This window comes from Enoplosus armatus, chromosome 5 (assembly GCF_043641665.1).
Source record: "Enoplosus armatus isolate fEnoArm2 chromosome 5, fEnoArm2.hap1, whole genome shotgun sequence".
Taxonomy (NCBI): Eukaryota; Metazoa; Chordata; class Actinopteri; order Centrarchiformes; family Enoplosidae; genus Enoplosus; species Enoplosus armatus.
In genome coordinates, this window is record NC_092184.1 from 13,349,154 (window position 1) to 13,371,854 (window position 22,701).

The following is a 22,701-nucleotide window of genomic DNA, read 5'->3' on the forward strand; positions in this document are numbered from 1 at the left end:
AAAGATTAATCAATAATGGAAATAATCCTTAGTTGCAGCCTTACACGTGTTGTGAAGTAAAAGATTGGCTGAAAGTTAACTTGGACACATTAATGCCGTATTTTACACAGCAGTGTGGATACAGTGTTTTATATTGACCATATTTTATGCCCACTGTACTTCTTTGGCATTTTTGATGAAACAATAAATTTTACAGATAGCCATTGGGGTCTAAATGAAAAAGCAGCTTACTTGAACAAGGGTATGGTGTCCAGTCACAGGAGGGCAGTATTACACTGACTAACTCTGGTGAAACTCCCAGAAACCTTGAATTTCTTTGCACTGATCTGTTTTTACTGTAATATTGAAATTGCTCCTCTTGTCGTATTTCCCTCTGAATATGCTCTCAGTGCTAGTGCAATTGATTTGACTGTCCCCTGTCGATTTTGTTTGTCCTGTAGTCTACTCCAGCAAGTAAGATCTGAATTTCAGAATTGACAAATCACAGGTTAATAGGCATTCTTGAGCCAGACACTGTGATTAATAACAGCCAATGTATACTGAGAATATGTAGGCGCTTTATGTGTGCTGTTAATCATTATATTATCAATCTGATTGATGCACATAAAGGTAAGGAAGTTTATTGTTTTAGTGGGCTATTGCTCATGCAGTTCATGGGTTTATTAATGATTCGTCATCTGTTTGTTCCCACAGATATGAACAATTGCAACGTGGAAAAAATGCACGGAGCAATGTGAAATTTCCCAGGCTTAATAAAAGGATCTTGTGACTAATGGCTTACTGCACGCTGTAGGAGTCACGGTTGGTAGGTTTCAATTATTTTCAAAACCAACCACTGAGGGTGTGTCTGGGTCAGTGGTACTCCTACGGCATGCAGGATGGGCCAAACTCGCTCGGATCAATCGCACACCACTGCCACCCCAGGCAGAGCGAAATGGAAAGGAGGCGAGACACCCCAGCGTCTCCGTATCCGCAGATTTATGAGCGGAGATAAGCGACAGGGTGACCAGTTAAACAGGAATCCGATGAAAAACAAAGTGCTGTCGTGTCTGGGAAGGAGAAAGCGAGACTCCAGCCAAACAGAAGCGGAGTTAGGTTGCGGAAACGGAGCCGGAGATCCAGCAACGCGCCGCGATCACAGAGTAGGAAAGTTGCCGAGGGACGAGGTTGTGTCGGCGGTTGGGGAACACCGAGCATCCCCGGGTTGTTTGGAGACATCACCCGGCCTAGATGGTAATACCGAAGCTACACAACACACCGTGAAACGAGAGGCACCGGCTGGCTCGTCCGATGCGTCAGGTTTGGAAACGCGGACCGGAGAAGTCAGCAGTGCGGGCTGCGAGGAGCCGAAACCCGAGCGAGAGGACAATGCCTCGGATCCCCCGCCGAGGGCCATGGAAGATCAGCCACTGGGGGGAAACAACCAGCATCGTGTTGGGTCTACGGTTAGGGAATTAACGGGGACTGGTCTGAGTTCAGCCCCGCTGCTCACCTCTGACCCGGACACCGGGCGGACTTTGTCCAACTTGCCCGCGGATCAACCTTTGGATAGTGGACTGACGATACCGGACGATCACGCTGAGAGTAAAATGACAAAAACTGACTGTTGTACCATTTCGTGTCCGCCCAAGGCGGCTGGTGACCAAAGCAACTGTTGTTCGGCTGAAACTGAGAGCCTTAAGGACGCTGATCAGGCCCCTCAGGGTCCCCCAGGAGGCCAGTGTTTCCAAGGAACCATACCGAAACTCATCATAACTAGAGACCCCAGTCCGACCCGATCTCAAGGGACACCGGCCCTGCTGGTCCGAACGGAGCTCAACACCAGCTCGTGTCTGGACCCTCACCCTGATGACGAGTCTCCCTGCTCGGACAGCGGCTGCGGAGGGTCCCCTGCGCTGATGCGCTCTCCGAGGAAGCTGTCCAACTCCTCCTCCATCGGCCTGTCCTCCGCCTCGTCCTTTGAGGAGTCTGAAGACGACTTCACTGGGAGTGACATCGAGTCCAGTCTGTCTCCGGCCCGGTCTCTGTGTAGCCCGGACGATGGGACAGGGGTGAGTGTCTTTTCAAGTGTTTTTCACAACAAACCATTGGTTGAAATTGTCTGTGCAGCTCAATGAACAAATATTTATATTTATTTTATATTTATGAACTGTACTCAAACAGGTCTTACTGCTTTGGCTACCAAAAAATTACAAATGCAAATACTGTGCAATTGGCCATAGGCTGTATCATGGCAGGCAGTATGTGTTGGAGGGCCATTCCTTAACTGAACAAACCATAGTGTCAGGATCAAAACAACTACACAGCTACAAAAGAAGTGGTTTGAGAACAAATCCATGCACAGTTTAATAGCCCTATGTCCTGCAAACCACAGGCACTTAGTTAGTTCACTTAGAACTTAGTTATCAGAAGACACATGTATTTCCATATTTACTGCTGGAGACAAATACACATTGTGCATTGGACAGTCACATCAACCACTGTTGGTGGACATAGGCTGCCTGATGTCACCTTTGTCACACTGCTGGTCAAATTCACCAGGTCATGGGTTAAATTTGTAAAAGCTGCTCAAACTATGTCACATTGATATTTTAAGGTAGTTAATTCCCAGGATAAGATGATCCTTGAAGTGCCGTTGTGCAAGTTACAAAAATAAAAAGAAGGCCTCAGTCGGTCGGGAGGTTTGCTACACAGCGTGTGCCTCATGTAATTTTGATGAATCTCTGTTTGTTTTAAATTGCAAAGAAAATTATGACATTTTGAAATCATTTGTTGAATGTGCGGTTCAAAGCCTTAGCTGTTGGCCTCGCACCACCCTGATAATGAAACACGGCTGTTACAAATTTAAACCAAAGAAGAGGAAACTGGCTCTTATCTCCAACCCCCACTTCTGTGTCCCTCTACTCCCATGGCTCATGATCACATGGCTTTGATGAGCTCAGCCGTAGGGCCATTTAAACTCTGTCTGACTGCATGTTTGAATTATTTGTCATCCCATTACAGTTGATACTTCAGTGCTGTACAGTTAATATTCAATTAGACATGTATACATAGATGCTATCAGAGCAATTTAGTGGTTAGTTGCCAGTAGATTAGGGTTTTCCTCTCCTCCAGACATGAGATGCAGTTTAAAGTTTCCAAGAAGGAAGTTGTGATGTTTCCCCCCTGAGTCAGGAGGCTTTGATGCACGGTTGACTAGAAATCCTTGGGATGAGACAAGTCTTAAAAACAGGATGTCTCCACTGGAGACTGTCTTCCAGTATCACCACCTTTCTTCTCGTGTGAATCCTGTATGTCCAGGTTTTCTGTTCAGGCCACGTCACCAAGCATGCATGTTGAAAGACGTTAAACTGTCAGCATGCCGTTCATATTACATCATTTGTGATCCACAAAGATTCTGGTCTCAATGTTATCATCATCTATCATTTATCCTAAAGGTTCAGATAACCAATTTAAAGTCTGGGGTTTTATGTACTGGCAGATTCAGGGCTGCAATTTAGGATTATTATCATTATCAATGAATCTGCCAGTTATGTTTTCAGCTATGAAAAACAGACTTTTTTCTTGAAAAATGAATTAATCAATTATTAAAATAGCTGAATATTTTTCTGTCGATTAATCAACTGATAGTTTCAGCTCTACACAGCTTGTGATAGTTGAATGGGATTAGATCATTTTATAAAGCTACTGTCTTTTCCATATTCAAATAAAGATGCATTTCCCTTTTTCCAGTTTTGTAGTCTCAGAGGGCACGTGGATTTCCAATGTTTAAGTTTCTTAAATACAGAATTATCCAACTGCCATAATAGCATTCTTAATGTCCCTCTCTTGTGTTTTGCTTTTCTGGTCTTTCACTTAGAGTTGAATCATGGGAGTGTTTCCCGTCAAATTTCTCCACATGGCAGACATGCTGATTGGCTCCCAGTTACAGTAATGATCATTTGAATCAGCAGGTCAGTGGACAGTGTAATTTCCTGGCTATTACACAGACAACCAGGAAATTAGCAAACTGAGGAGTTACACTTGAGCTGTTGTAACAAACAAGATGACGCTGGCCTGTGGTTTCTGATAAGAGCTGGCTTTTAATGGGCACGTTTTGTCCTCTCGCAAAGTAATTCATAGAAAGAGGGTGTGTGCTTGTTGTCGTTGGCTTTAAAAATCCGAGGCCGTGCTGTCAGCTCCCAGTCAGACCAGGTACATTCTGTACGCTCGGTGACGTGAGCAGATACCTGCTCAAACATGCATACTCAGAGGGACACACACACACACGCTTGCAGCGATGCCGTCTTTCATTCAGAGTTCAGCGTGTGTCATGGAAAATTGGGCTGAAGGCAAAGCCGGTTGCTAGGCGACGTCTTTGCCATATATGGCACTTTTTTTCTCCTTGTCTTGTTCTCTCTTTTACACACACAGACGGTATCTACTCTGTCCCTGACATTTGAATGTTAGCTGTGAATTCCTACAAACGTCTGCTCGGGCAACAACGCACATATTATTTTATAACTTATTATCAGATGACTCTCCTCCCATATGACCCCCCCCCCCACACACACACACACACACACACATACTCCGCCTTGCACAAAAGCGTAATATTTTGCCCCGAAACACCATGAGACATACAATGGAACAGAAAACAAGAGGAAAAAGAGGGCACAGTCAGACAAAAACATACACTGAAACTTTGAACGCGTAACCTACACGTGATGATTCTTCTTATTTATGCATGCTTATTTACATGAGCCACAATTGAAGACTTGTTTTCCATTATACAAAGTCCCACACATTACTCCCACAGCACTTATACACAAAACCCATGATACATAGCAAAAAAGGAAGAAAGAAATCCAGTCCATGCTGTTTGTTTGTTTGTTTGGATCCACATTTCTCTCATGTTTCAAGTACAAATCAAGTTTCAATATAAGTTTCAATACAAATCAAGTACAAGATGTCAATCACAATACAACATGCAACAGCTACACTCGATGTTAGTGTTTGCTTAACAAATTAGACTGGCCTGCAGTGGTGGAGGAAGTATTCAGATCCTTTACTTAAGTAAAAAATAGCAACACCGCATGTAAAAGCAAAAGTCCTGCATTCAAAATGTTAGTAAGAATAAAAGTATTTAAGTGACTTTAGCAATATGTACTAAAAATGTACTATGCAGAAAATAGACCCTGTGAGTGCTATACTATCATATATTTTATCATTGCATTATTAATACTGATGCATCAATGTGTATGTACCTATTTACTTTTGTAGTTGCTAAACCATTGTTGGATAGTGTAATCTGTAGCAATGCAACACATTTTATTGGCTCATCATATGTTTTGCATGTAAAACTTTGATTTGGAAAATAAGTAGTCTAGAAAGTACAGCATGAAATGGAAATACTCTTTAAATTTGTACTTAAGTATAGGACTTCAGTAAATGTACTTAGCTACAGTCCACCACTGATGACATGATGAGTAAGTTTTCCAGATAAACTGAAAGATAAGTGTTCCTTTATTGATATGAGATAACTCTCTTACTTTTTAAGCTTAGTAAACCTTATAAAAACAGGGTTGTTTTCAGCTTTGTATCATATTATGATATACATTCGGGCTGCAACTTATATTTTCGATTATTATTCTGTATTCGATCGATTATTCTGTCGATTTTTCTCTTATTTAATATATAAATAATGGTGAAAAATATTGAAAAAAGTGGATTTAACTAGCAAATATCTAGTATTTTTCCTTGATAAATGACACGTGACAACGTTTACTTGATTATCAACATTGCTGATTGTTTCATCACTAATAAACATTTAATGGTACATTACATTCAATGTTAGGTAGAGAAGACACCGACAAGCTCAGAGAAAATAAAAAGTACTATAATATTCAGTACTATCATTGTTTAATTTTATTTTAAGTCTCTTTACTTAAGATGGTTTTTCGGTGATATTTGTGTGCCATCTTCTGTGCATTCACCACAGCTGAGCTGCTTGAACAGACTTGAGTCAGGGGAAAGGGATGTGGTTTTATATAAACTAGTTTTGAGAAAACAGCTCTGACAGTACTTGAAAACACCCTGTAGTGTATGCAAATGTAGTCTCTCCTGTAGCTGATGATAGTCGTCTGACAGGTTCTGCTTTGTCTCGACACACACACACACACACCTGTGTAGGTTGCATAGTACTGAGGAATTCGTCATGCAGGGAAAAGGAGAGCACTGGAAGGGTACGGGCAGGCCTGTTGTCCCTACCCCCATGCTGCCAGTCAGACATGCATCTGGCAGGAGATTGGCTCAGCATGGGGCTCAGGATAGGCCCTGTGGGGATTAGGGGATGAGAGAGAGAGAGAGGAGTACAAAGGTTAGACTGAAGAGAAACAGAAGACAGCTCATTGTGTGGAGGTTCGTACCTTCAGGGATAGAGGAGGAATGATTTAGGGGAGGAAGTAAAAGTAAAGGAGACTAGTAGAAACAGGCAGTAGAAAGAAAGAAAAAAATGACAGCTTTAGCTTGGCAGGTAGCTGGATATGCTTGATGACAGCAAAGAAGATATCAAGTATTGAGAAAGTGTTATAAAAGGAAGGGAGGAGTGACAGGATGTTGAAACAGGAGAAAATGTGAATTGGGATGACAACAAGAGGCTGTAGAGAAGGAGAGAGGGGTCACTGTGAGAAGTAAGTGTGAGCTTATAACAGAGGATTATTTACCAGGCAACACGAGCCTCAGTTTACAGCAAGTGTTTACAGACTGACTGAGGCGAAATAACTGGAATAAGACCGAGCGTTAGGTTACAGATGAATGTGAGGGATCTCAGGCTGACAGGGAGGCACTCGTCCCTGGCGGTGCTTGCCCGTGGAGACCCTGTGCTGATGGTGCGGAGTATTTTGTGCTGGCTGCGTTCCCGCTGTGTCTCTGGGGCTGTGTGTGCTTGTGTCAGCGCCTTCCTCCTCCTCCACTATTGCTCTGTCTGCCAGGTAAGAAAAGGACCATGGCAAATGTATCCAGAGCAGAGATACAGATTTGAATTCAGCCTAGCATAGCCCCTGAACCACCGAATGTAAATGCTAACGTCATGCTTCTTCAGAAAGATTTTATCAAATGCAGGTGACAGGTTTGGGTATTCAAATACAATGTGATTGATAGCACAGTATCTTGTTGTTGTTACACTATGTGACAGTTGTTCAGCACCCAGCGTGCAGGTAGTCCGGTAGAATCTGTGATGATCTCTTTCTGAGTTAAGAAGCCAGTAAGCCGACCAGCAGGATCTGGTTCTGGACTTGAATTTTGTTACCTTCATTCTAACAAATACTCAGTTGCCTGTTTATTAGGTACACCAAGCTAAAACTAATGCTTTTAATATTTTGTCAACCCCACTCTTATCAGTAAAGGTAGACAAAATATTAGAAACACCTCTCACGATATTGCAATACAAATTAACAGCACCACAAAATGACCATAAAGTTTAATCAACACCTTGGTTATTGCAGGACTGTTGCATTAGCTTTAGCTAGGTGTACCTAATAACCTGGCAACTGAGATGTAGTTGCCTCTTCTTTAATGTGTTTTAACATCTGAGTATTTTCTAGAGCAGCCAGCTGATCAAATACAGAGTACATTAGCAGAAGACCGTGTCTACAAAATTACACCCCCACCCTTCCAGTATTGTGGAGTTTATGTACATGTAACTTTAAGATTATCCTACCAAACATATGAAGCTTTTAGCAATATTTGTGTAATTCTAATAAAGTAACATCTAAGTACCATGAGTTACTTCTAGTGAAAACTAATTTAGATGAAAGAAAGTAGTCCCAACTGTATTTATGTTTAGCTGTCAAGTGACCAAGTAAATAGTTTGAGAAGTTTTGAACTTTTCAAAATGGTTTCAAAAGCAAAAGTGATTATCCTTATTATTTCCCCCAAAGCACATCTAAAAATATTTTATGAGGAAGGGGGGAGACTGTAAAGACACATTCTTGTGGTCAGTGTGACTTCTCCCAGTAGGACCATTGTTGTTGTCATGTAAACCTGGAGGTGTGTCTGTGTGTATGTGTGTGTGTGTGTGTGTGTGTGTGTGTATGTGTGTGTGTGTGTGTGTGTGTGTGTGTGTGTGTGTGTGTGTGTGCTTCATAACGGGTACCAGAGACATTCCCAGCATTCCAACCCAAAAAATCTCTGAGAGGAGGCCTACTAATATCAGAGAGGACGGGAGAGTGTAAAGACAGTACTGGAGAATACTGTTGGGAGGACAAAATGCTGTTTGATTGGGAGAAAGTGGTAGCGACAAGCTGGACTTGCATCTGATTTTAAAGTGGGGGGGGGGGGGGGGGGTAAAAAATAACTTGAGAAAGGAAGGTCAATAAAGCACTTTCATCTGCGTCATAGCTTTGGGGAGTGAAGAGGAAGCTTAGAAAACAAAGATGACATGACCTCTGTTATATATTCGTGAGTTATATAAAAGAGAAAGCGGAGATGGTGAAGGTTGCACTGTGAGAGGTGAAATGTGACCTCAGTGTTTAAAAAGCTTGGATGTGTGGGATGAAGAGACAGCAGCACCTAACAGTTTGCTCAGTTTGAAATGAAACTACAGTCCAGTCTTTTTACATTTGTAGGGATTCTCTCTGCATTTATCACTTTTGAAAAAAAACACCTCCGCAACATTCACAGCATTATTAGTCAGATACATTGGACCCCACAGAGGAAACACATTAAGCTGTCAACTTGAAGCAATTAGAGCCTGATGGCATGTGGATAAGAGAAGTGAAAGAGGAGAGGCTGGAGATGTGAGTGTCTGCTTCACCTTCCTCTCCTGTCGACCCCCCCAGGACTTTCATCTGACACTGAGGCCTCTGTCAGATGAGGGCAAATGAAGCTAATAATAGCAAAATAAAAAGAAACCGAGGTTAATGTGGCCTGATGTGTTTGTGTTTTGTCCACAAACCGATGTTATTTCAGGAGATTATTTTTGGACTACAGTGTTGATTGTTTCCTAAAAACGGATCTATTTACAGTAACTACAGTATGTTGGTCCAGCAGGTAGGATACAAATACACAGATAAAGGCAAAAACATGTTTACTGCCTAAACATATCTTAAATGTCAAGTACGATCCTGTTACTTTTAAAAGCAAAACAATTACCCAAAGTGAGTAGGAAGCGATGAGAGTCCCCATACTGTCTTGGAGACTCTTGTGTTATCCACCTTATATAACAGGTTCATAGTTATGCCTTACAGCAGCACTTTGGAGGCCAACCGCTGGTGACAATTTTACTGTATTGACCTGGTGGAGTGTCTGAAGGTGGATGTCTTCTTGTGTTTTATGTGATATAAAGTTAGAGGGTGTGGTTGTTGTTAATCTGATATTTTTCTGCTCTGTTTGAATGCAATGGTCTTGTTGTAAACACATCTAGTGTTTTTTTCTCCTAGGAAAAAAAAGGGATTTGTGAAACATGGCAGCGCCCCATTTCACAAATGATTGTCGCAGGCAAATTGCAGATAGATTTGCAAGTCCCTCACGGCTCGTGCATGGGTCACAAGCGTGGCGTCTGGTTTGATTACCAGAAATGTGTCAAAATGAGCGAGAGGAAATGATCACATGCTGAAAGTTGCTTCCATGTTGCAAATATTCGCAAAATGCAGTTGGTGTTCACATGTTTTCATCACTGTTCCTTGTCCAGAGGTGTCAGAGGTTATGTCGGGGTTAATCTGTTGATGCGATTGAAGGCTCAGGTCACAGGTGTCTAGTACTCACTCTCATTACTCTCTGCCTCTTGCGTCTCTCTGAAGTCTCTGACATTGACCAGCTGTCTGACGGAGCACAAAGCTGTTTCACGTCATGAGGAACCAACGCAAGAACACAGCTGTTGAATGCAGTTGGAAAATCTTATCGCCTCACCTCTTTATTTCAAATCCAGAACTGAAAGACTGCAATCCCATTTGTATAAGGTTTATATGTGTAGGATTAATGATGGCGATCTGCACTTTGTGTGCATTATGTTGAGCATGTAAAGGTTTCTTCTTTGTAGTGGTAATGTTTTTAAATATTCAAGTACATAAAACCTACAATATCCTTCATGTTGAGTTATGATGAATGAGTAACCTCTTTATCTACAAGAAAAACTATTCAGTAGTAGATGAGGCTTCACCAAAAATGTAGATCTCATTAATGCAAACATTTAAAATAGCTTGTACATATTTACTTATATATGCTTTTCTGTCTTAATTCTGCACTGTACAAACAGTGAAAGAGAATAATGTTTCAGGGCTTTACCTTTTGAGTTGCAAAACAGCACTCCTTAAACTCAAATATATCCTGTTTTTTTCATCCTCTAAGTTAAACACAGACCCGTAGTTTCCGTTGTGTGTGTGTATATATTCCTGCATTAAGACAGTTTTATTGTGACAGAGTTTCAACAGAGCAGCTGTGGAAAGAATGCCTGTGATGAGAGCAGAGATAGACTGACATGTAAACATGGCAGAGAGAGGCCCGGCAGGGAGCAGCACAGTCATTCACAGATGTTATTTAGCCATAAAAAGATGTATTTTATTATTATAGCTTCTTGTCCCTGTATTTTATAATTCACACTAACCCTTTTTTGCCTCTGTCACACACGCTTTGCTGTTTTTTTCATCATGAGTGATAAGGAATTGCAAGAATTATTAGAAAGACTACTAAATTGAGATGAAGCCAAGACAAATATTCAATGGTACTGTTTGCCTCTCAGTAATATCTACTGTAATGTAACACACACACACACATTCCCATCCTAAACTGGCTGTCGCTTTGTTGTGATTTCCCACACACATGTTCTAATCAATCGATCATGTTCCCCTCAGATTGCTTACGTCAAAGCCCCTGTTGCACACTGTCCTTGCTCTGGTGTTTCCTAACACAGATAACCATTATGCACACATACAAACACACAGTTGCAGACAGTAAGGTTCTGTTTTACAACACCACAGTGGTGGCTTGGCTTTGGTAAATGTTTTATGAATGGGCTTTGTGTCACGTACGTTGTGCACCTGGCCTTGGTTAAAGGGGAGGATATGTCCAATGTCTACTGAGGTGTGTGTGTTAGTATGTGCGCAGTACAGGGTGTGTTTTCCTTCAATGAATAATCATTCTATTGGCTGGTATTTAGCTCAGTGCTTCGTTTGAGCAGAAAAGAAACCCTCGCACTGATTAATCAGAGTTTCCGATTTGTCATTTGTGTGACGACCCACGTCTTTTTGTAACAAGAGGATGACGTTCTTTGCTGTTTTTCTTTTTCCAGAATAAGTCCTGGCAGAAATTGAAGACCATGGTTCACTGGTCCCCCTTCGTTGTGTCCTTCAAGAAGCGTTACCCATGGGTGCAGCTAGCTGGCCATGCAGGTATGCATAACAGTTGACTGTGCACAACCTCCCTACACATGCACTGTTTTATCTTCAGTCTTTAATCTTCGTTGTGTCTGACTCCTTCTCCAAGGTAACTTCCAGGCTGGGGAGTATGGACGCTTGTTGAAGCGATACTGTGAGTGTGAGCAGCAGTGCCTACAGAAGCTGATGAAGGACACCCTGCGCCCCTATGTGCCTGGTTATTATGGTGTAGTACAGAGAGACCAGCAGGACTATAACCTGATGGATGACCTGCTGGCTGACTTCGACTCACCCTCCATCATGGACTGTAAGATGGGCAGCAGGTAAGACTCAACACAGGATGAAGAAAGTGGAATTGTGTGGGAAACATTTTCCAACATTATATTGACAGCAGAAGCCATTTTATCAGAGCTTATCTTATTGCTTTTTGGGAGATACAGTAAGCCTTGAAAATGAACCTTTATACACATATAAGCCTTAACCCAGTTTATTCCCACCGGCTTTCTGCCTGTCTATCATATTTATGTAATAATAATGGCTGTTTTGTCGTCAACAAAGTGCTCCACAGTGTGCAGTAAGACAGAAAAATGTGATTAAAATAGCAAAGAGAGGGAAAATAAAATATTAAAATACATAAAAAAGACATTTAATTTAAAAGAAAATAATATTAAGCCTTTACTTTTCAGGACGTACTTGGAGGAGGAGCTGATAAAAGCCAGAGAGCGTCCGCGTTTGCGGAAAGACATGTATGAGAAGATGGTCGCAGTGGACCCCGGGGCCCCCACCGAGCAGGAGAAGGCCCAGCAGGGAGTCCTCAAACCCAGATACATGCAGTGGAGGGAGACACTCAGCTCTACAGCCACCCTGGGCTTCCGCATCGAAGGCATTAAGGTCAGAGGTCATCCTGGACATTCAGCCCTATGAGCATGCCTGGCTGTAGCACTCAGTGTTAGTGAGGAAACAAATAGTTTCTACAAGAAGTAAACCAATCAATGGGAGTAAATATTTATCAGTCTATTCAGTGGATGGACCACACATGCTGTGTGGGAATGGAAAAGGTTTGGGCTGAATGTGCAGCCATAAACGGGACTGTTTATTCTTTCCAAATGAAATCCAGGGCTGGTTATCAGGTCGTACCAATAACTGTAGATTTGCATGTTACTCAGACATGAATGAAGATATTTGACGCACTGTGAACATTTCAAGCAGCCTGCTGTGGCTTTATTTTCCAGTCGAACAAGTATTAGCAGCCAGCCAAGCTGTAGCAGTGAAAATTATATTTGTATATTTTACTCAGCAGGTATCAACAAGACTTGAATCAGGAAGCTTTAAATTAATTACTGAATTGAATTATTTTCCTCATGCAGGTCAAAAAACAATAATAAAGGGAGAGAAGAACAAGGCTTATGTTTTCGTTTTTCCTACAGAAAGCTGACGGAACTTGTAACACCAACTTTAAGAAGACAAAGCACAGGGAGCAGGTGATGCAGGCCTTGGAGGACTTTGTAGGTGGCAACACTCAGATTCTGGTATGTTACTAGCTCCCTGCTCGTTTTTTGTAAATGCAAAACAGCAAGAAAGGTTTTTGTTTAGGAAGTTTGACATTTTGAGAAATGTCGTTGTTTGCTTTTAGATGAGAAGATTGATACCACTCAGACGTCTGTACAGTAAATACAAAGCAAGTGCCATAAGCTAGTTAGCTTAGCTTAGCACAAGACAGGGGGAAACAGCTAGCTTGGCTCTGTCCAAAGGTATCAAAAAATCCACTTACCAGCACCTCTAAAACTCTAACCTAACCCTAACCCTATTCTTGGTCCATTTTGCAACTTCCTCTCTGTTTCTGTTCTCACAGTCTGATGCCCTACATCTTTATTTTTCTCTTTTTCTTAGAAACTTTACCTGCAGCGGTTAGAGGAACTTCGGTCAGTCCTTGAGCAGTCACAGTTCTTCAGGTCACACGAGGTGAGACACACTGAAACATTCATTTGTTCATTTCACTATTTCTAAACAAACCTGTTGGCTGAGTTGAAGATTTGTGATATCATCCTGTCATTTGCTCCCGTGTTGCTTTGCTCACACACCTAAACTCACCTGTCTCACCGGTTCCTCCATCGCAGGTTGTGGGCAGCTCTCTGCTGTTTGTGCACGACGCCTCGGGGAAGGCCAGAGTGTGGATGATCGACTTCGGGAAGACAGTTCCTTTGCCGGCCCCTCGGACCCTGGACCACAGGACTCCCTGGGTGGAAGGCAACAGGGAGGACGGGTACCTGTGGGGACTGGACAACCTCATAGACATCCTCAGCAGTATGCTCCCACAGACACCTTGAGAGGGAGACTCTATAGACTGCAGTGAAACAGTGATACATGTCCAGATGGTGGAAGAAAAGGATCAGAAGCCACCAGTTTGTTTCCTTTCTTTATGACCCACGCCAGGATCCAAGTGTCTTTATCCAATCGTACCTGTGTGAGAAGCAGGATTTCTATTGCACAGTGGAATATGCCAAAGGCAGACATCATGCATTAATGCTGCATTTGTCGAACTTGTTGACGTGCGACAAGTTGAGGCAAAAAGTAGAAAGAGAAAGAGGGAGAACGTTATGCAGAATTGTAACTTTTGCCACGTGGACTGTGGCTTATTTTGAGAGAATACAGTCCACTGAATTCGTGGACCTCTTGTTTCCTGCAAAGACATTTAACATTGCTCATCTCCCTCCTCAACACCCCCCTCTGTTGGTTAGAGTTGTACATAGCCCTCTCACCACCATGAACTTGATCCAGAGGTGTGAAACCTTCCTACACAGCCTCCCAGGTGCGTTGGATCATGGGAGGAATATTTTTGTCATGGACCACTTTTGATGTTTGAGTATACAGCAACACTAAAACACTGGTCAGACCACGTGCTAACTAACTCAGTGTGTAAATACACTTTTATTTAAAAAAAATTTTTTGGCCTTGGTATAACCTCCTTACCGTGTTTGTAAAATTTCTGTGCCTCGCAATTTTTACAGAAAGAGCTGTTTGATCATTCCAGTGCAGTGGACTCCTGCTATTTTCCTTCCAAAGAGTTCACCCAAGTGTAAACTGATTTACATCTAATCCCAAAGTTTAACTTCTCAAACTGAAACTGCTTTCTAAATTTAGATTTTTGTATGATAATGCAGTGAAAGGGTTTTTTTTTTGCATTTAACTGCATAGTAAGCAGCTTGGCAGCCATGTTTGTCTGGAATTTGTTGCACTATGGATCCTCACAAAGCCATTGAACAAATCAAGCAGTGCCTCTGTGTATCTTGAGATGGGAAGCTGCAGTCAAGTGCTGTGTTTACAGACGTTTAGCAAGAATTTAATTTGGTGTTATCACTTCGTTCTCTTTGATCAGTGTTGCTTTGGATTTGCAGGGAGTTTTACAGTAAAGCAGTGGTGTAAAGGGTGAAATGAAACTGGAATTAAGTGATTAAACTGATCAGTCTGTTAAGGCTTTTGTGAGGTTTCACATTTGTACCAACGTACACGTGATTTTGAGACTGGAAGCATCGAAAGTGTCTTATGATTGGAAGGATGACATATAATCGAATACAAAAATCTCTTTTAAACACGAGGACATTGCTGTGAACCTCATTTAGTTACACTAAACAGGTTTGTGGGTTTTTGTATGCAAGATGGAGAGTTTACAAAGAAACAACATTGTTATATTTAGAAGTCAGGGCTTGTGAGCATATCTGTCGTTCCTTGACAGTCTTCCAGATGCCCTTCGACAGTGTCGGGCAGCACTGTTTGGGTGTGTGTGTGTGTAGGCGGTTCACTCAGCACACAAACTTTCTGCATGCTAGGACTGCAAATATCTGACTTGATGAAATTGGAATTCAAATTCAGGCATTCAGTTTTTCCATTTCTGAAAAGTGAACATACTGGGAGAGAGGCATCATTCAGTGTTGTTTACAAAGTATTATATGTCTTGGCCCTCAAATCCCTTATATTTGTAAAATGGCAAATTATCAGGGTGCTGCTTTATAAGTAAGAAAACTGGATTCATAACCACATTTTGTATTTTAAAGTTGCAAAGCACAGACAGACTGGTGGAAACTGGTATCCCTGCTTTGTCCAGGTCATGGATTGCAATAAACTGGAAAAAAAAAAAAGTGTGTTCAGAGTTTTTTGTTTCGCAGAGAGTCTCAGATCATAAAGTTCTGTGAATCTCAAACCTACACTATATTTCTTTTACCGGATGTCCCGCAACACTTAAAGGTGGGCAGTGAGTCAAGACGACAAAATATCAATTTATTGTATAAATATATATTTCATTCAGGCAGTGGTGTGTGAAGCACCAAGAGGTGAAGATTCATCACACTGTAAACCTGCAAGACAAAAACTATAATGCTAATAACAGTGCATTTTTGTAAATTCAGCTGGGAACTGTTTAAATATAAAATAACCAGAACTTTTCATCATATTGATGCAACAACACTATAAATCCAATATTTTTGATAATGCAGTAATAACTTTCCAACAACTCTGCTTGCAAAGGCCTAATAAAATTACAGATATTTTAAAAGGACAGCCACCCCAGTACAGCAGAATATATGGACACTTAATAAATGTATCAGATTGTTCTACAACCGCAACAGCTGTTAAACCCCTGGTTTAAATGTGATGAACTGTGGTATCAATCACATCGCACCATGAAAGTTCCCTCAACAGACCAGAGTGTTTGACTCAGACGCTGCACCCTGTATCCATCATCTCCCAAACAGCTGCGTCCTGCATCACACTCATTACTGCCTCTGTGTCCTTGTGTGGAGCAGCACCGCCTGTCCAGCCAGCCCGGCTTCCACCCCTCCTTGAGGAACCACATACTGGATCCCGTCATTAGCCCTATGAGGGTCCATCTTCCTCAGCTGCTCGTTGCTCTGAGCTACGCTGTCCAAACTCCACAGCTGGTAGCGCAGACTTTTACCCTGCTTAGCCAGGATATAAACCTCTTTGACTGCCGTGCTGCTGACAGGACAAGAACAGCTGCCGTCAGCGGCAAGGTAGAGCCAGGGCAGAGTGGGATCAGGTTGAGCGTGCTCTTTGCTAACGCTCCCCTGGCCCAAACCGAGGAGAACACCTGGAAGAAATACATACGGTAAATGTGTGGCAGAGAGCTGATTCATAAAGAAAGATTACCAGTCAACCCTGTTTCAGAAAAGGTGGTTTAAATACGTTTGACCTAAGTTATAATGGGAACGTATCCCTCCAGACTAGCCTAGTCCTGATGAGGCCAGTTTTCAGGCTTAACCAGTGTTACAATCAATCCACCAGACTGAAACAGTGTTTTCTCCAAAGTTACTCTCCAAAGGTTGCTCTATACTGCTGCACTGTGAGTCAGTTTAGAGTACATGTAAAATCATGTCTCATATTGATTATGGGATGCACTTAAAATCTGAGGTAATATCTTTTTCACTCTAAAACGTCTGCACAGTATTTAAGTCAACCTTTATGAAACACCCCTCCTGTGAGTGAGCTATCCAGTCTTACCTGAGGCGACTGCCCAGTGCGCCCTGTGGCCGCTACGTTGGCACGGCTCATGGTTGTAGTCCTCATCATATCTGTACATACTGTCAAGGAAGTTTGTCCTGTAATCATAAACTTTTCTTTTATGACATGAGTAAAACATTTTTTTTAAAAAGCGGAAACCTTTCCCTCAGAACACCCATCATGGCAGTTTTGTTTGGGTCTAGGATACGGGATGAGAACAGGCTGTCTCCCCCACAGGTGTGAGATGATGGTTGCAGCATTGTTGCCACTTAAACCCCCTGACAGCAGTTCTGCCTTACAGCCACAAACCTCTTCTGCCAGCAGGGCCATGTTGTCAGCTGACAAAATAAAAATCTTAATGAGAACATAAAGAAACCACCATAAACTCAACACAGTGTGAAATTGCATTTTAGTTCCTTGTGAGACATAAAGAGTGAATTACTTTTAACAAACACATTTTATTAGCAAACCCAGTTATATATAACTTCCACATTTTTTAAATTACGTCCTACATCTGTTTAATGTTAAAAAGGAGTTTAATGTCATTATTTGCACTTCTGGCGACACTCAGTGATGTCAAGGTATGTATTTTGCCTTTGGGAGGATTCAATGCTTTGCCACGCTGTCAGAATACAAATTGGACTGGCCCAAAAACAGTTTACACATTTTTGTTACCTGAAAACATTTCACCCTGTGCCGTGTATCCCCTGCTAAGTGCTGTCTGAACAACATTTTCCATGTCAATACTCAGCTGTGGCTGTCGAAGGTGAGCAGACATCCACAAAGCCACCAGGCCACACCTAAAAAGGTAAATGAATTACACACTCACAGTCACACCCTGGCAAATATGTCATGTTTAATTACTTCGACATGAAAGCATTCAAGTCAAACTAACAACACAAAAGCCCCATTGTACATACAACAGTTACGGTAACAGTTTCATTTGTGTTACGTAAGCGCTTTCTCAGTCAAATGTAGATCAAGGTGTTACTTGACAAGTATTAGACTGACAGCATAGTTTACTGACTTACTGTGGACCATCTTGGATGAGGGAGGGCACATATGCGTTCACCAGTACCCACTGCAGGTCCTTCCTAAAACTGAAGCACAGAAAAAAGAAAAAACACACCACATAAATACACATTATTCCATTATAATCCAGTTCATCTTCACATGTCACATTAGAAAAAGCGCAGAGGTAAATAATATTTTTTTAATAATTGTACAATTTCCCCCTGGGATCAATAAAGTATTTCTGATTCTGAAATGTTTGATGGCTGACGTTTATTTAGCTGCTTTGGTTGCAGGGCCACCATTACCTATGGCCTCAAAAGAGTTGACAACACCTCTGTGACAATGTCAACACAAAAGTAAAGATTATAAGCTTCACACAGGTAGGATTTATTGCAGGACATTTGGATTGAACAGAAAATAAGCATGTCAATGTGTGTCAGATGTTACATATGGGAATTATTGCCAGGCTCAAAGGGAATTTGGGAAGAATTTATGCTTTTAGATTCCAGACAAGGACATAATTGTCTATGATCAAAATAAAAAGGTTAAATGTGCAAAAAAAGTTGGTCTTCTCTTGTAAATCTCACCTGCTCTCCCTCTGACTGAGCAGTAAGCGGGCCTCAGTGTGGTCCCCCTCTACAGGATTCCTGCTACTGGCTATAGTCTGATACAGCTTCTTCTTGGGTGCTAAGGCAGGAGGAGGTGGTGGACCTGGAGCAGGTGGAGGTGGTGGTGGTGACAGGGGGCACTCCATTGACATCTTTTCTGAGCTCCTTTGGGATGAACCCTGACAGAAGTGGGAGCTTGGTTAGTATTTTGTGCATGTTTACAAACAGGAAAGTTACATCAGCTCTTGACAATGACCAATACACTCGCTAAACTTCGTAATTTACACAACCTACCCGCCCACCTTTCACTCTCTCCTAGCTACCTCTTACTACTTAGCTAGTAGCTCTGTCGCCTACAAGCTGGGCGAAAAATTAGTTAAGTTAACGTGACTCAGTGTGCTATTTGGGTGGAAACCGAAGTGAAACAATCTTCTCCTGTTAACAGCTATCACTCACAAAAAATAGCTTGTCATATTTCACACACTGGATCCTACACCCACTTTTCAGACTAGCACAGCTACATAACAGCACCGGTGTTTTACCCATATTTGGCGGCAGCGGCAGCGGCAGCGGCAGCAGCGTCCTCCTCCTCCTCCTCCTCCTCCTCTTTTTCTTTTTCTTCTTCTCCTTCTTCTTTGAGGTTGAACGGCAAGTTCGCTTCTTTTTCTTTGTGTTAATGTCGGGTCGCACACCAACGTTACAGGATCATACCGCCCTCTACTGCATCTACTGACTTTAAAGTATAAATAGACTGTACAGTGTGGGATCATGTCACTAAATTATTTTAATATTGGCTGCACGATTAATTCTTGTGTCCGAGTAACTGCTACCTGCCTAAGAGGCAAAAAGGCGATAAAAGGGCGCTAAACTAAATAAGAGCAGGTGTTACACCACATTCTGTGACCTGAGCTATCAAATTTTTTTCTTCTTCACAGTTATCAAAATGCACCATGTTTGGTAACAACGGCTATCAAAATACAGTATGATTAAAGACAGTGGTCACTGAAAGTGACGGCTCACAGAATTTAGTGTAGCACCGGAAACGGTCTGTGTTGTTTCTTAACGCGAGAACAGAGCACGGGATTTGTCAAGGCCCGGGTTTTCATTCATCATTCCGAGGTGAGTGTTTCTTCCATCGAGCTGAACAGTCAACTCACCTTTTATGGTTATCAAGACCTTTTGCAAACCTTTATTGGACTTAGGTAACCTATTTCGACGTTTTTGTGACAATGAGGGAAACAGGGCGTAAGAGATGAATGGATATAGTACGTTAAATAATGTTAGCTATAGCTATTAGTTAGCCTTTAGGCTAACGTTCACCCCACGCCGTTCAGGTTGGATGGTCGTTTGCTAACGTTAGCTAGCTAGCTGCTTAGCGGTTAGGGTTAATCAATAATTATGTTTCCAACTGGTTTTAAAAGGGATATTTGAAGTTTTTTCCCCTTTCCAACTACAGGTTAGAAGATGGCCACTCCGGATGTACGGCTTAATCACACAATCTACATCAACAACTTAAATGAGAAAATCAAGAAAGATGGTAAGTTTGTCCTCACCTTCTAGCCTTCAGTGTCTGGCTTCAGTTAAATACACACAGCAACTCAAATTAAGTTAATGGCTTCTCAAAATGTTTGTGTTCCTGCAGAGTTGAAAAAGTCGCTGTACGCAATCTTCTCACAGTTCGGGCAGATTTTGGACATCTTGGTTGCACGAAACCTGAAGATGAAGGGTCAGGCCTTTGTCATTTTCAAAGAGGTTAACAGCGCTTCCAATGCACTGAGATCCATGCAGGGCTTTCCTTTCTACGACAAGCCCATGGTAGGTCAATCACACAGTGAATACCACATCACTGAGCTTTGCAGAGAATAAAAGATGCCAAACAAATATGATATAACAACTTCTGCAACATATAAACGGTAGCCACTGAAATACATGGTCTTAAACTTATCTGTTACTTCTAACAGCGTATCCAGTATGCCAAGCAGGACTCTGACATCATAGCTAAGATGAAGGGGACATATGTGGAGCGTGACCGTAAAAAAGAGAAGAAGAAGATCAAAGGAGCTGATGGAGCAGGAGCTAAGAAGGGTGTACCGGGAGCTGCTGCACCCATGGTTGCTGGGGTACCTGCTGCTATGCCTGTAAGTGGGGCAATAGGTGTTTTTAATGGTAATCAGTTGGTAGAATTAATGTTAGCAACACAATTTGGCTACTAAAACTATTGTGACAGATTCTGTAACAAAAAGTATTAAGCACAATCGATCAAGTATTCACTAGTGACCCTGAGTATAAATATGGACAGAGAAGGTTACTGGATAAAGATGGATTTTCCCAGAAAACCAAGACTGAAACAAAGATTCTGTATTTTTCCACCTTTTTAACTATTGTCTCGTTTCGGAATCAGAAATGCTTTATTGATCCCCGGAGGGAAATTGTACATTGTTTCTTACATTTCAGTGGAGATCATTTATCACTGACATGTTCGCCACTGTTGTACTTCACTCTTTAGGGAATGCCTCCCATGAGCCAGGCTCCCCGTATGATGCACATGCCAGGCCAGCCACCTTATATGCCCCCTCCTGGCATGATGCCTCCTCCGGGGATGGCACCTGGTCAGATGCCCCCTGGTGCCATGCCTCCTGGCCAGATGATGCCCGGACAGATGCCTGGACAGATGCCCCAGCAGGTAAAGCTTTCTGACAGAGCAAATTAAAAATAATGTTATCATTTTGTCTCGGCGGTTCTATTCTGACCAACTGTCTTTTATCCTCACAGGTTGCAGAGAATCCTCCCAATCACATCCTCTTCCTCACCAACCTGCCAGAGGAGACAAACGAGCTCATGCTCTCCATGCTCTTCAACCAGTCAGTAACGACTCCTTTCCTGCATTGCGTTTTTGCATCTGTCAAATGCAAAACCTGACTGTATTGTTGTGTATTCAGGTTCCCCGGGTTCAAGGAGGTGCGTCTGGTCCCTGGTCGCCACGACATCGCCTTTGTGGAGTTTGACAATGAAGTGCAGGCCGGCGCTGCACGAGACGCACTACAAGGCTTTAAGATCACACAAGCAAACGCCATGAAGATCTCATTCGCTAAGAAATAACACCTCAAGAGCAGCTTTTCCTACATGCACACACAAGTCTTTTTTAAAAATGAACAGCAGTGACACTTTTAGAAATCTGCTGATCAGTGCAGCAGGAGTGGTTCATTTTCTCCTTGTTCCAGGATTACATGTAAGTATACATTCTTTGCATCATGTTTCTGTGTTTTAATGTGCCACGCTGACGGCTGCGGTCAACGTTTTTGGCTTCAGACTCAAACCTGTGAGCGAACTTGATGCGTCTTCTGTTCAGTTTTTTTAGCTGTTTGTCATAAAGCATTGCACCCAGAGTCTGGTCTACCAGACATTGTACCTGGAGCTTTTTCTTTTTATAATTAAAACATTTCTTTTAGACAGTGCTCAGCCTCACTTCTTCATATATCTCCAATAGATGGTGCTATAAACCTTCTTTCTTCTACTCCTGACATTGATGTGTGTTGCACAGGGGTAGGTGGGTAAAGGGATGGATGGGCTAAATGGTTAACTACTACTGCTTATTCCCTGGTGTCAATTATGCTGCAACTTTAAATATTCAGTGATAATCTGTTAACGCAGGGGTATTAAATTATGCTGTGTAAGATTAGGGACCAAAAACAACACCTGGTGAACTCACCTTTAACACCTCTTCAACCATAGTTTGGATTATATGGGAGAATTTCTTGTGTAACTTTTTCATGGAGCATATAACTCTCATCCCTGTTCATCAGTGGAACTTGAGAGGAAATGTAGGGAGGAAGAGAAGGTCATCAATGCCATGGAACACAAGGCCTTTGAGCGGACTCGGCCTCTGGATGCTGATGTTGCATGGTACACACTTCAGACCACTGGCTGCCCACATTCTCTACAAAATTAATACTTTGCAGAAAATTGGGTTCTTAGACATCAGAAAATAATCTAATTTTCCATTAGTCCTGTATTTATGAGAGTAATTCAACTCTTTGCACTTTGTTCAAAGCATTCTGGGCCTCAATACAAATCCTCATATCCTCCCTGCTTGTAAAGTAAACCAATTGGAGTCTCATTCAATTTGTGCTTTGAAGTACACAGTACATGCCCCAACAGACCATTTTTATCTTTATTTGGCCTTTGTGCTCTGCCGGGTGTAATAAACCAGAGTC

General features: G+C 42.1%; 3 protein-coding genes across 9 annotated transcripts; 2 read left to right on the top strand and 1 right to left on the bottom strand.

Annotated features, from left to right (window-relative positions):
* The first annotated feature begins 878 nt into the window (after window positions 1-878).
* LOC139285219 (inositol-trisphosphate 3-kinase A-like) lies at window positions 879-15,478 on the top strand. Its single transcript, XM_070905729.1, has 7 exons — window positions 879-2,051; window positions 11,267-11,366; window positions 11,461-11,674; window positions 12,038-12,242; window positions 12,779-12,880; window positions 13,242-13,313; window positions 13,469-15,478. Exons 1-7 carry the CDS (start codon window positions 879-881, stop codon window positions 13,676-13,678), a joined length of 2,076 nt encoding a protein of 691 aa, XP_070761830.1. The 3' UTR covers window positions 13,679-15,478.
* A 324-nt stretch (window positions 15,479-15,802) lies between these two features.
* Window positions 15,803-19,068, bottom strand: actmap (actin maturation protease). The gene is made up of 7 exons (XM_070905730.1): window positions 19,030-19,068; window positions 18,467-18,666; window positions 17,897-17,965; window positions 17,541-17,665; window positions 17,074-17,203; window positions 16,866-16,936; window positions 15,803-16,455 (listed from the first exon to the last, which is right to left on the bottom strand). Exons 2-7 carry the CDS (start codon window positions 18,637-18,639, stop codon window positions 16,121-16,123), a joined length of 903 nt encoding a protein of 300 aa, XP_070761831.1. The 5' UTR covers window positions 18,640-18,666; window positions 19,030-19,068; the 3' UTR covers window positions 15,803-16,120.
* An 873-nt stretch (window positions 19,069-19,941) lies between these two features.
* snrpa (small nuclear ribonucleoprotein polypeptide A) lies at window positions 19,942-21,935 on the top strand. Of its 7 annotated transcripts, XM_070905910.1 has the most exons (6): window positions 19,944-20,024; window positions 20,130-20,302; window positions 20,449-20,625; window positions 20,994-21,170; window positions 21,260-21,348; window positions 21,427-21,935. In XM_070905910.1, exons 1-6 carry the CDS (start codon window positions 19,952-19,954, stop codon window positions 21,584-21,586), a joined length of 849 nt encoding a protein of 282 aa, XP_070762011.1. In that variant the 5' UTR covers window positions 19,944-19,951; the 3' UTR covers window positions 21,587-21,935. The 7 variants fall into 7 exon arrangements, with proteins under 7 accessions (XP_070762003.1, XP_070762008.1, XP_070762004.1 ...); XM_070905902.1 differs by lacking the exon at window positions 20,994-21,170 and having other exon boundaries at window positions 19,942-20,024; window positions 20,449-20,643; XM_070905907.1 differs by lacking the exon at window positions 20,994-21,170 and having other exon boundaries at window positions 19,942-20,024; window positions 20,449-20,629; window positions 21,267-21,348.
* Window positions 21,936-22,701: the final 766 nt, after the last annotated feature.